Below are 14150 nucleotides of genomic sequence, written 5' to 3'. Positions count from 1 at the left end.
GGGGAGGCAAGAAAACCTTTTTTGTTGTTGTTGGGCTTTCCAGGGAGAGTTCAAAACCAGTGACTCACAGTTCTTCGTCCTGGGAACAATTGATTTGCTACTTTGAGGGGGTGTAAGAAGAGCCAGTGAGAAAGCAGATCCCCCCCTTCATAACACAGCTCTGCTGTGGATCCCCCTCCCCCCCCAAAAAAAAACCATTCTACTATCTTCCTCTGCAAAGACTCTGGCTGCCCCTCCTGGGCTTTCTGCTTCCACTGGGCACATGCTGATACCCTTGAGTGGGCTGCTCTGGTGGTGGTGGTGGAGCTGCTGCTGCTGTGCCTGGTACTGCTGTGGATCGTGGGCCCCGGCTCCCCAGATGTTGCGCCACCAGGGTCTCCTCAAGTGCCGCTGCCGCATGCTCTTTAATGACCTGAAGGTTTTCCTGCTGCGGCGCCCCCCTCCAGCGCCCCTGCCCATGCACGGCGACCCCCAGCCCCCCAGTTTGGCGGCCAACAACAACACCCTTCCGGCTCTGGGTGCCGGGGGGTGGGCAGGCTGGAGGGGTCCTCGAGAAGGGGTGGGCAGGGAGACCACTCCTCTGCCACCTCCACCACCTTTGCCACCTTCTTCTGTGGAAGATGACTGGGGTGGCCCAGCCACAGAGCCACCCACGTCGCTGCTCAGCAGTGCCTCCTCAGATGACTTCTGTAAGGGGAAGGCTGAGGATTGCTACTCACTGGGAAGCAGCCTGGACAGTGGCATGAGGACCCCGCTCTGCCGCATCTGCTTCCAGGGGCCAGAACAGGTGAGACCCTTTTTCCCTTTTCCTGCTGCCTGATGGTGTCTCCAGATCTTGCAGATTACTACTCACCTGCTTGCTCTGGGGAGCCATTGTGCTGTCTTTAGTTTAAGAAATATATGTTTTAAGGGCTCCTCAGTGATGTCTTGTGGATAAGTTTGCCCAAAAGGTGTCTGGTACCTGGTAGAGCCTGTTTGGTTACTCAGTTGTACCCTAGTTTTTGCATTTTCCTCCAATGCTAGTGTCTTCAATTCCATCCAAAAACTCTATAAGCATCTTCAGAATAGAAGATTCAGAAGTCAGAAGTGATAAAATGAAGGAACTTGGTGGTACATTCATGCTTGAGGCCAAGATAATTTTTCATATGATTTGTTGTTACTGGCATTTACCCCGGCCCGTCTTCAGTCCTAGATTCAAACTTCTTCCCTCTTTGGAGGGAACTATGCAGAGATCGTCTCCTTTTTCCCTATTCTCATAGACTGACACACAAACCTGACCCTATTCTTTCACTTTGAACTACCCCCTCCCAAATGACACGGACATCCTCAGCAGTATATTTTAGTCAGTGAGGAGGAAATGGGGAGAGATTCTAGTCCCAAGAAGACACTCTAGTTTGCTGAGACACTTCTTGGCTGATTCAAGTTTTTTTTTTTTTTTTCCCTAGGTTGAAAGCAAATAGGTAAGGAGGTTGGGGGTGAGTTTAAGGGATATGGAGAAGAAAGTAAGGAATCTTGTCATATCTACTCCCCTTCTCAGGCCTGAAGCACCTCAACTTAGAATATCCCTTAAACTCTCCCCATCCAGGGCAGGGATGCCAAGTATAATAATGCACTAGTCTGAAGGCCTTCCCTTCCCTGTTCATTCAGATTTTCACAGATAGACTCACCCCAGTCCTTCCAGCTCCACTTCCAATCTAGTGTCTGCTAGAGGCTGGAGATAGTATGTGGACATTATCCTAGAGTCATGAATTATAGCAACACTTTCCACGAATCCCAGATAGAAAAGTCTCATCTAAAAAAATCTGATCAAGTTAGTGATCCTGGAGAAGGAATATTAAATTGCACCTTGGTCAAGGGAGTTCCGTGGTCACTTCAGCCACTTTTTCAGTAGCTTCCTAGATGTAGAGGGAAGATGTCTGGGTGCTTCCTGAACAAGGGGCAGAGCAGAATGCCATGCCAGTGATCTTGAGGGGGCTCTGGCTCTTGCTGAAGGCTTGCTTTGTGAGAGACAGGCTTAGCTGATACTTTCATTCATTTTATCTTTGCTCTGAATGGGCAACATAGTTCAGGGACAGAAGATGACTAGGTCCAAGAAGCCTGGGCATCATGAGAGGAGGTCACATAGATCTCAGTGTGAATAAATGTTTCTGAGGAGCTAAGGGTTGGGCTCCTCCTTCTTGAGACTAGGCTTACTGAAGTCCCAAATTAAGTCCTGTCCAGAGTTGAGGACTCTTGTTAGGTGAGGAGTTCCAGGGCACCTGCTTGGGGCCCTTCATCCAGCTCTTCTCTCCACTTCCACTGGTGGGCACAAGGTGGAGTGGCTTGGCTGAGAGCAAGAGTGAGGCCTCACTTTAGGATGCTCCTGGTCAGCCTTTTGCCCCAATCAGGAGCCTCATCTTTCCCATAAGAAAGAATTACTTAGCTTCCAAACTTCTTAAGCTGTTTTCTCCCATATGTGTTGGCTTAGGTCTGTGTGTCACAGGGGCTGCTGGGAGTGTGGCTTCTGGCAAAAACACCCTTGTCTCTAGAAAACAGCAGGACTTGGAGGCCAATCTGGATGGGATTTCACGGTGTGAACCTCTTCAAATTATTCCATGCCTCTGGGCCCCTTTTCCAACTTCTGTGATTTAGAGGCATCTTTTACTGTTCTCCTTTTTTCCCCTTGTAAGTGTGTTAGGAGTATTCAGAAGATAATGAGCCTGAAAACATCTTGAAAGGGATTAAAATACAATGGCAGGTATTTTGATCATGGAAAAGCAGTATTTTATTGAAAAAAGGAAGAAGAAAAGGATCTTGAGGAATACTGTGAAATATCTGCATGTGATAGAGGATCTGGGCAGAGGTTAGGAGCTTTCCTTTCTTGTTCATTATTTTTATGGTGTGTCATAAATAAAGGACTGAATAAAAGGGGCTAAATAAAGGAATGGGCTCTATTATTATGTGGAAGGAATAGGGGCATCGTGTTGGCATAAGACTGGATCAAGTCAAGCACTTCCTGCATATGACGATTATATTTGGGGGGTTTTATTATTTGTGCAGGAGCCAGGAGATTTTAATGAGATTGTGCTATCGTAGTAATAAGAGAAGCACGTGTTAGATATGAACATATTTTCCCTCTTTTTACTCAATTTTCTTCACAGGACTCAGTGAGGAAGGGCAACAAAGGAGATGGGGAAAACCCTCTAGAGTAGGAAGAGAGAGACAGACAGAAAGACAAAAGTGAAGAGCTGAGATGTCAGGATCTGATTTTCTGTTCAGGGAGCCAGCTGTCCGGCAGTCGTGCACATGTGGCTCAGAAGGGAGAGCAGTCGGCAGTCTCAGCGCTGAATGTCATGGTCTTTTCTTTGCCCAAACAAAGAAACCAAACAGCTCCTAGTTATTTGCCTGCTGCTCCAGGGGCTAAAAGACTGTCCCAAATTAAGATCTGATCTTTTCCAGACAAGGACTTGTATGTGGTAAGGGACACCTGGAGGGTCCAACTGGTTCCAGGTTTGCACGTGTCCATTGTGGTCTTTACATGCATTCATGCATGCATGCATTTACTTTAAAAATGTTTGTTGTGCATTTTTGGGTGCCAGATGCTGTTCTGGGCACTGAGTATCCAGGAGGGGAAAAAACAGGTGAGATCTCTGCTCTCCAGAAGCTGACATTCTAGTAGAGATGCAGAAAGAGACCAGTCAACTCGTAGATAAATAAAGCGATTTCAGAAGGTGTTGAGCACCATGTTGAAAGTCAAACAGGATAATGAGTAGACAAGAAGGAAAGAGTGGGTTTGAGAAATATGCAACTATATTAGATAGAGTGATCAGGGACAGCCTTCCCAAGAATGTGCCATTTGATCTGCCCCTACATGATAAGAAGACCCCCCTGATAAGTAGGCCTGGGGGAAAGCATTCCAGGTGGTGGAAATAGCAGGTTCAAAGTCCTAACTGTGAACAAGCTTAGCATGTGTGAGAAACAGAGGAGAGGACAGGAGGAGGCAGACGGATGGTGTGTGGATAAATGCTTGGAGAGCCAAGTTGGCTCCATGCTGGAAAGCTGACTGAGTAGCCACTCCCCTCCTCTCAGCCATTCATCCTGGTTGGACAGGGGTCAAGGATCCATGGAAGTGTGGGGAAAGAGCCCAGCTGGCATCTCTTCACCCTGTTTCCGGTTGAAGCTGCATTGGTTCACTTTGATGGACCATGGTGGGTAAGCTGAGGTCTCTGAAACCAGATGGCCCCAGTCTGAGGCCTGGACAAGTAGCACAGCCCCTCTGTGCTTCAGGTTTTGCCTTTGTAAGACAAGGATAATAATGATCGACCCCCAACTGATGGTCATTCTGAGCGTCAGATTGGTCAACACAGCTAGAGCCATGCTGTCACAGGGTTTTGCTGTTACTATCTCAGAGGCAAGACCGTGCTCCCTCTGCCTCATTTAAAAGGAACAGTGTGCCCCAGCTCCCAGGCTAGTCCCTGGCAGGACTGCTGTGACTGTGGGCTGGTGGTGGTAGTAGATTGCTTCCTGTGCACTCACAATCCTCTAGGCATAGAGTGCTGCTCCTGTTTCCATCATCAAAAGTCTTTATTCAGCAAGCGCCTAACTATGCCTGCCACTCTGCTGAGCAGGGTCTGGAGACACAGGGCGGATGTGGCCCTGCCCTCTGGGAGTTTCACAATCTAACCCAGACATCAGAGAGACTGATAAAGATCAAGAACACACAGACAATGGGTCACAGGTGAATTATAGTAATATTGGATACAAGAAAGAGATGTATGCTTAACAGCGACTAGTGTATGGGGTGCCTTTTCAGCGACACAAGATGGGGGAATGTGCTACCTTTTCCCCAATTAGTCAGAGAAGGCTTCTCTGTTGCTGTGGAAGACCAAGTGAGAAGCAATGGTTGTTGGCTGAGTTTAGGAAGCTGGAAGCAGAAGAGCTGTGAGACACATGGATATCTTGGCAAAGAGGTGAAAGCATTTCCTAGGCAGGGTCAGCTGTGGAGCACCTAGAGGTGGGTGTGAGGATGAAATCCAACATGGCAGTCTTGGGGGGTGCTGTTTTGGACCAGATGGAAAAGAGGAAATGAGTCTAGAAGAGATTAACAGCCTTGGCTTGCCTCCTTTATTCTTCCTGGGGTTTGCTTCTACAGAGCTCTGTGTTCAGAAGGAGCAAGAATAGTGTGAAATATTTTCGTCCGTGGTTTGGGTCCCAGGAGAGTAAGAGAAGAGCTTTGCAGTGCGCAGGGGAAACTGGAGATCCCAAGATGCGATGAGAACCCTGGGAATGGAGATCAAGTAGAGCATTTTAGGAGAGACCCAAACAGAGTTTTATTTTTCTTAGCACTTAGCTATGGTTCCATTTTACATTTGTGTGTGTGTGTGTGTGTATGTGTGTATGATCATTTAATTAATATCAGTCTCCACAAAGAATAGGCCCATTCCTAACGTTTATGGACCCTAGAACAATACCTCACATACCACAAGCCAAAGTACTTAAAAGCTTAAAAGTAATAAATCCAGGGCGCCTGGGTGGCTCAGTGGGTTAAGCCGCTGCCTTCGGCTCAGGTCATGATCTCAGGGTCCTGGGATCAAGTCCCACATCGGGCTCTCTGCTCAGCAGGGAGCCTGCTTCCCTCTCTCTCTCTCTGCCTGCCTCTCTGTCTACTGTGATCTCTCTCTGTCAAATAAATAAATAAAATCTTTAAAAAAAAAGTAATAAATCCAGATAACTATTAAATAAAAAGAGTTTTATCCTACCATCCTGGCAAATAAAAGGTCAAAACAACCTGGAAGACAGGTTTGAAATTAGAATTATTAGATTCCTTAGAATTCTGTGCTAGCCATATGGGGGTACCCAGCCCTTGGCCTACAAGCCACTTTGACTCTCTTTCCACTGTTGGCTACATCTGGCAGCAGGATGAGCCTTTGTCACACACGCATGGATACTCCTGTTGGCTTGCTCAGGCTCTGTCCATACTATCCCGAAAGAGCTGTCCCTTGCCCCTCTTCCTTTGAACCCAAGGAAGAGAATGTTCTGAGAGCAGGCTCATGTCTGAATACACAGGAATTCTGGGGTCCCAGGTAATTGGGAGGCATAGAAGAGAGGCATAGCTCCTTGACCTCACAGATTTCCTATGGGAAGAGTGCAGCTGAAGAAGGGCCAGTGGGGCCTTCTACAGCAAGGGACTAAGCAAGAGACTTGCCTGGGTCTAAGGGAGGCACTGCAAAGGGACTATAAGAATCCCTCGAAGCAGCAACTTGTGTTTGCTTATCATTGGGTCATCAGCTCCCACTCTGGTGCCTGGCACCTGTTTCATACTCTGTAAGTTTTTTGTTGAATGAATCATCCTCTAGAGCTCATCCAGTGAGCATTTCCACACATAGGGGGGCTGGGGAGAAGAGACTATAAGGAAGAAAAACACTTGCTGGCATCAACTGCTGAAAAATGTGCTGTGCAGAAGGGGCAGACCTGTTTTGTGGAATCACAATGGTCAGTGCCTTGGCCAGGGATGAAATCTTCAGGGAACCCAACTTTGGTTTTGATAGCAGAAAGAACTTTCATCAAAGCTGTCCCAAGATAATATAGGCTGCTTTAGAAAGGGAGCTCAAATTGGTGATTGGAACTAGTGATCTTCAAGATCCTTGCTGAGCTCGAAAGTTGGGTTTCATTACGAGATTGCTTGAGGGTCCAGAGACATTTTTAATCTAAGTGTAAAGAGATGAACTTGCATCCCTTGTCAATCCAAGGGTTCGTCTTGTCCCAGTATCTAATCCCAGTGTATGCAATAGATGGCATGTACAAATGTGTCTTCCACAGAGATCACAAAGAATAGTCTCTGTCCTGTGTTCACAGAAATCCCAAGTTGTTGGTAATCATGAATTTATACTAGGCACATGTCATGAATAATAGGCAACAGATACCATCATGGACCTAAGGTTGCAGAACATCCCCAAAAAGAGGAAGCCCAGTTACCCCTCACCCAGAGTCATGAGCAGCACGTCATGTTCCCCTCTTTGGATTGTCTGCTGTGGTTTTTCCACTTCTACTTTGGTCAGTCCTGATCCTATTTATTTTTGTTTTTTATTTTTTTAAGATTTTATTTATTTGCCAGAGAGAGAGAGTACACACAAGCAGGCAGAGAGGCAAGCAGAGGCAGCGAGAGAAGCAGGCTCCCTGCCGAGCAAGGAACCCAATGTGGGACTCGATCCAAGGACCCTGGGATCATGACCTGAGCCGAAGGCAGCCGCCCAACCAAGTGAGCCACCCAGGCGTCCCAGTCCTGATCCTGTTTAAATCGAAATCTCTGAGGATCCTTTCCTCCTCCAGGGTTCTCACCAGTGCTCTCATATTTTACTGGGAAGTGATGTAAGGAAGTTCAGCTTTCACCATCAAGTCCTTGGCTGCTTTCCAGATTTAGCTATCTATTTTTTACACACACATACATGCACACGCATGCACAGGAATAAAGCTTCGAGTGCACCTGTCTCACTTTCACAGACAGAATGAAGGTTCGGAGGAAGAGAGGCACTTGCTGTCTTAACAGTTGTAGAGTGAATCTCACCTAGAGATTGTCTGTTGATCCTCTACACAGTGTTCACTTTGGAACCATCCTTCCTCACTTGGTAGCCTGCATCTGGATGTGGTATGTTGGCTAACTTATTGGGTGTGGCTTCAAGTTGAACCTCCCATAAAGAAAAGTACTTAATAAAGCTGGTAGGGTGGAGTAAAATATGGATTTCTAAAGAGCCTGGGAGGAGAAAGGCCAGATCCTGGGATTCCGTCTCTCTCCTCTCCTCCACCCCTCCCCTCCACCGATGCTCTCCACTTTTTCCAGCTGGTGTGTTAGAGAGGCCCAGCTGTGGCCTGTGAGTTGGGGGAGGGGGAGCAGGTTGAGGGGGGAGGGGGGAGAAGGGCTACTCGAAGGAGTGTGGGAATGAGGGAGCTGCTTCTTGTTTGCTGGGAAGGAAGCCAAGTTGGAAGTGAGCCCGGATGTAAAGGAGCTGGCAAGTGAATACTGTGTGGCCTGAGCTGCACACCATCCCCCTACCAAGATGTATCATATGTAAGATAGAGTTTATGTGTGCATATTGCATGGAGTACATATTTGATACCTCCCTCTGTATATGTTAAAAGCAAAAATGGAGTACACATGGGATTGGCAGTCTCATAACAAAATAGGCAAAATTGATTTAGTTACAATTTGAGTTCCAGGTAGATGCAAACTGTCAGCAAAACAGAGGCTCTGTGGAACTCCATGGTTCAAGCCCCAGTCTTGGGCCTAGTTTGTTGCCCTCATGAGACTTTCTTCAGGGAAACTGCTCAGAGATGCTGAGGGGGACAGATCAAATTCTTGTCCTTCTTTATGGAAAGTTCCCTTTGGATGTGGCTGAAGTCAATCAACATCAACTTCTCCAAAAGAAGCCTCTCGAAGCCATCCTAGTTGGCTAGCATATGACTCTGCATACCGTAGGGGCTCAAAATTTGCTGATCCCTTGGTATCCTTCTTGGTACATGTTCATTCCAGACTAATAGTGTTATTTTGGGTCCCTAGTGTACACATAGCAGAAGGTATATTTGTGTGTGTGTGTGTACATATGTGTATATGTCTGTATAGAAATTAAAATGCCAGGCAAGAAGGATACGGAAGCTCCCTCGACATCCATCTTCACCCCATCCAACCTCCTTTTCAGATTCTATAATAACAAATAGTGATGATTCCTATCCTAGTAATCATAGTGATTGTTGTCCTGGCTTGAGTCCACTTGGCCAGGAATAGACCTGTTCTTGTTCTTTTGCTGAACAATGAGAGGAATACAGGCATTGAAGTCAGAAAGACATGAATTTAAATCCCAGTCTGGGCCCTTCCCAGCTGGGTGACCTTGGGCAAGTGACTTAATCTCCCTAGACCTTGATTTCATTATCTACAAAGCAGGAATAAAATATTCAGCTTGAGCACTTATCATAAGTGGTGAACATGCTGTATTAAAGTTCTAGGTACATAGCAGCTGTTCATTAAATGGGAGTGATATTTACCCTCATTCTGTCAACGTGGCTCAGAGACTTGGAGTAGGGTTCCCAGACCACGCTGCTGCCTTTCCTACGACTCTCTTGTACTACAGCCTTAAAAAAGCAGATGCTCTAAGTATAGCTGTACTTTGACCACCGTAAACGCCCGGCTGTTTTTGTGCCTGATCTCAGGGATGCACGTTCAGATCCAGTGTTTCTGTTTAGCTGACTTCCTGCCTTTGTATTGCCTGATTCAGTTCAACTCCCTGCTCTCCTGCCCAGGTCTCTCACCCCCAACATAGTAGTCTTTATCTATCTCCATCACCGCTATGTTCCTGACAGATCTTTATTAAGCAGCACTCCCTTCTTGGCAGGAACTATGCAGAAAGACACTTTCCTGGGCTCTGAGTCCCTAGAGGCCAGAAACAGGCTAGGCACGCAGAGGAGCACATAGAGGAGGTGGCAGAAGAAATGATTCCCCAACATGTGACAGCAAGGTATTTGCATTCAGGGTCATCCCTAGACAAGGATTTCTGAAAGCCTGGGATGACATGGACACCCTGGGGAGACACCACGTTAAATAATGTTGGTCATCAAGTGAGAACACTGTTCTCTTTTCAGTTGTTCTCATGCCTTATGATTATGTCTAATGGAAAAAGCTCATTGGAGTGATAATATGTCTTTAACACCTTTTTAACTCTTGTCAGTCTCCTTTATAAACAAAGAGAAGGCTTCGGGCTCAGAGTCTTTGGACATACAGTAATATCTAGCTATAATTGGTTAGTCTTGTTTTGTTTGCAGTTGTGTGTGTCTATTCTTTTATTAATAGATTATTTTTTTTAAGCAGGTTTAGGTTCAAAGCAAAACTGGGCTGAAAGTACCAGAGTTCTCATATACTCACTCCTCACCAACCCTCCACCCCAACCTCATCCCCCACCAGAGTAGTGATTTGTCACAATGGGTGAACCAACGCTGACACATCATTATCACTCAAAGTCCATAGTCTCCATTGGAGTTCACTTTTGGTGTTATATGTTTGAAGGGTTTTGACAAATGGCTAACAGCATGTATCTACCATATATGGTATTATTACAGTTTCACGGCTTAAAAATCCCCTGTGTTCCACCATTTATCCTTTTGCTCCTACCCCCGAACTCCTGGCAACACAGCCTGGCCTCTGCCAGAAGGTCATATAGTTGGTATCATACAGTGTGTGGCCTTTTCTGACTGGCTTCTTTCACCTGGTAATATGCGCTTACAGTTCCTCCATGTCTTTTTGTACCCCGACAGCACATTTCCTTTAAGCACTGAATAATATTCCATCATATAAACACAGCTTGTCTATTCCTACTTTGATAAATGACATTGTTTTTTTATTTATGGTAGTGACAAAAGCCTCCTTTAGAAATAAATTTATTGAAGTAAAAATGTAAGACATTTCAAGAAAAATGTTAAGTATCGAGTAAGTAATAGTATAGATGGTACACCTTGAAAGTGTACGTGACTGAAGTTTGGGTGACATTGACCTGGGCTGTATACTTTATAATAATTCTGAAACATTTGTGGATACCAAGAACTGCCCCAAATTGGGGGTAAGGGGGAGAATGCTGAGTCCCAGGCCATGGCCCCAAGGTAGTGCTGCCCTGGAATCTCCATTTTCAACCACTGGCTTTGACAATTCTAAGGCAGATGATTCAGGAAGACTGTGGATTAGGCAGGAGTTTGGAGAGGCAGGCGAAGGGGAGGGGGAAGATGCCTCCCCTGGACCTGAAATTATCAGACATACAAGGAAGAGGCAGGTGGGCACTGGAAGTGGAGAGAGGACACAGGACCATATGATGAAGAAGGAAATGACATGTGTCACTCAGGGCAGAGACAAGAAGGGATACCTCTTGCATCTCTTTCTTTCCTTGCCTCAGTGATCTGAGAGCTATCAGTTTCAATCAGGATAGCTGTAAGATGGAAAAGCTAACCCACACAGGTCTGTAACATGCGGGAGATGCAAACTTTGATTATATTAAGATGCTGAGACTTGGAGGGTTGTCTGTTGCCCACCTAATGTTAATTTCCCTGACTAATACAACCATTAATTTGCACTCCTGAATTACGTTCAGAGAGTATTCTTGAACAAAGGCAAATCAGGGGCCTCATGCGGGAAGTCCCAGAGTCCCAAGGGAAGGCAACAGAAAGTACGCAGCTTGCCACTGCATAGCTCACTGAGTACCCATGATGACATGCATTACAAATGACTCAATGCTTTCACCTGCAGCTCATTGGTTGGATCTAGAATGGCTGTACCTAATAGCAGTAGGGATGGGGAGTTTCATCCTCCTGGGTACCTGGAAAAAGAGAAAACTCAGGTATGGTGAATTCTAGATGTCCCTCCCTCAACAATATTAGTACCTCTCTCTTAGAAATGTAAATGAGAGAATACATATCGAGCATGTAGAAACTCTTTGACCTACAATGAGCACTCAATAAATACCAGTTGTTTTGTTACTATCTCCTCAGTTAGAAAAGAAAGAGGTTGTCCTCAGAAATATCCAAGCCCCTTCTAGTTGTGTTGTCCTCTTCATGCCATATTATATGGAGGAGCAGTACCTGGGGCTGGCATACCAAGTCCCCCCTCCACCAACAGCAGTCTCCTTAGAAGAATGAATTTAGAACTGGACACTAAATACCGAACCAGGGAAAGAATTTGGAAAATAGGACAAGGAAGACTCTTCCAGGCATAGAAACAATGGAAGCAAAGAATCAAAGATGCTTTTGCAGGAAGTTAAGACAGTGAATAAGAACATGGGGCCTATGTAGCCAAGCAGAACTTCTTTCAAATCCCAGCGTTGCTGTGTAGTAGTGTTAAAATATCAGGCAAATCACTTACAAACCCAGAATCTTCATTTTTTTTCACTATAGAAAGTATCTGTCTCAGAGGTTGCTGGGAAGTTCAAATGATATAATGCATGCAAAACTCTTGGCATAGTGTGGAATGCAAACATATGATAAATTTGCAAATATTCAATAAACATTAGCTCTTGATGTTGTTATCTGACCTTACTCACTTCTTCAAATTTTCTTTGAGAATTTCTGCCTTGGTGTGTGTGTGACTGTGGCTGCTGATCTCAGGAGGTGCTGCCAAGACATCATCAGGGTGGAGGAAACTAAAAATACCCAACCACTGCTGGTAGACTAAGTGAAAGTGATCACACAGATATACATACTTTTTTTTAAAAAAGTGTGTATGAAAGCCATTGTAATGAATGAAATCAAAAGCATCCTTCACTTTAGCGTCTTGTCCGTAAGTCTATTCTCAATCAATAAATACTCAAAATACAGATCAAGTCCCTTGAGCATTTGTGAAAGTGATGCATTAAAAGGGAGCTAAGTCGAGGGACATTCTACAGAACAACTATCCAGTACTTTCCAAACGTGTCATGACTCCAAGGTCATGAAGAACAATGAGGGAAATGTCCCAGGTTAGAGGAGACTAAGAAGATATGACAACTAAATACAATGAGTGATCTGAATTGGATATTGTGCACCAGGTAAAGACATTAGTGGGACAGTTGGTGACACTTGAATAAGGTGTGTAAACTAGTTAACAGTATTGTGTCAATGTTAAGCTCCTGGTTTTGGTCACTAGTCTGTAAGATGTTAACCTTTGGGGAAGTTGGTTGAAGGGTCAGTGGGAACTCTTTGTGCTATTTTTATAAGTTTTTAAATGAATCTGAGATCAATGCAGAATTAAAAGTTAAAAAAATAAAAATAATTTCAATGGGGGTAGTTACTTATATTTGGAAAAATTGGCAATTACTAATACAGAAAAAAAAAACATGGTTTTGGTGGTTATAACAACCTCGTTTAGAATTTGGGCTCTAGAACTTCTTAGCTGTGGGCTTCGGGCAAATCATTTAAATCCTTTGAACTTAGTGTCTTTTGTGGTACTGGGGAACAAATAAAAAATATGTCATAGCATTGTCACAAGAATTTGAGTAGACAACACCTACTGCAATGCATGAAGGGGCTCCCCATAAACATGAACTATCTGGGTGCTCCTTCCACCTCTATCCAGGGAGGATGATAAACATGCCTCACACATTTCCCTGGGTATAAGTACTGTGTGCTAAGTACTTTGAGATTGACAGGGTGACACCTGAGGAGTGAAAGTGTTGAGTGGGCAATGATATTTTCCCAATATGGAGATCTTAGGCATATAAACAGAGTTAATCATCAGCAGCAGAAACAGCATTGGCCATTATGCAGTGGTACTTTAACAATTTTTAACCTAACACCCCAAAAGGAGGGCTTTGGCACATTGAGTGAGTGTGGGTTGTCTATTTTGATACATCCTGTAGCAATCCCTCCAGGAGCCACAGAATTAAGCCTCCATGGAGCAATGTGCCGCTTGAGAAAGAAAAGCTTTCTAGTACTAGGGCTCTGCATTCTCCAACGCGTTTAGAAACAGCTGCCCAAACCAGGCAGCTGCCCTTGAATGAGAGCTGGTGTCCCGTCAGAGTGCAAAGGTGTCCCCTCCTGTTGGGTGCATGTTGTGGGAGTGAGAGAGAACACCGAGGATGTAAGGGAGTGGGTGTGTGTTTGCACAGGGAATGCGACTAATTAATTCAGAAGAAAAAGGCATTTGAGATTGTTGGTCCTTTCACTGCTCCTCCAGCCTTTTGTGTATCCTTTTTCCAGAGAGAGCCCAGAGGGTCTAGTCTTTGCAAAATCTGCTGACATTTTACATAATACCCACTGCTTTGTTTCTTGCTTTGGACACCCATTAAGTGTTTAGTGGGGAAAAAAAAGTCAGTTTGGGGCTTTGGAGAAGTATAGTATAGTATAGTATATGAAGTATATGATATGATTTCAAAGGTTCTTCCTCTTCCCCAAAGACACATAGAGGTTCTTCATGATTTAAATTAATTTCTGTCTTTCCTATGAATGTAAAAGAAGTACAAAAGTGTTTATTTGACATGATAGTTAGAATTTACTTCTAAACAATCCAGTGACCATAGATGAAACAAGACTGGTCATGTGTTTAAAAGTGCTATGATTGGGTGACGAGTTTATTGTACTATTTCATCTACTTAAATGTTTTATTACACTATATTTTATGTATACTTATATGTTTTACAGTCATATGTTTTATATATTTTTAAACATTT

The 14150-nt window shown here is 44.7% G+C and overlaps 1 protein-coding gene across 1 annotated transcript in view; it reads left to right on the top strand.

Moving 5' to 3' along the window:
- The first annotated feature begins 259 nt into the window (after positions 1–259).
- MARCHF4 (membrane associated ring-CH-type finger 4) overlaps positions 260–14150 on the top strand; it is a 108210-nt gene continuing 94319 nt past the window's right edge. The window contains exon 1 of the mRNA XM_059393439.1: positions 260–787. Coding sequence (XP_059249422.1) covers positions 263–787 — 525 coding nt within the window. The 5' untranslated portion in view covers positions 260–262. The remainder of the gene's footprint in view (positions 788–14150) is intronic.

The sequence above is a fragment of the Mustela nigripes genome, chromosome 3 (genome assembly GCF_022355385.1).
Source record: "Mustela nigripes isolate SB6536 chromosome 3, MUSNIG.SB6536, whole genome shotgun sequence".
Classification (NCBI taxonomy): domain Eukaryota; kingdom Metazoa; phylum Chordata; class Mammalia; order Carnivora; family Mustelidae; genus Mustela; species Mustela nigripes.
The sequence above is the reverse complement of the archived record's forward strand: the minus strand, read 5'-3'. Positions and strand labels throughout refer to the sequence as shown.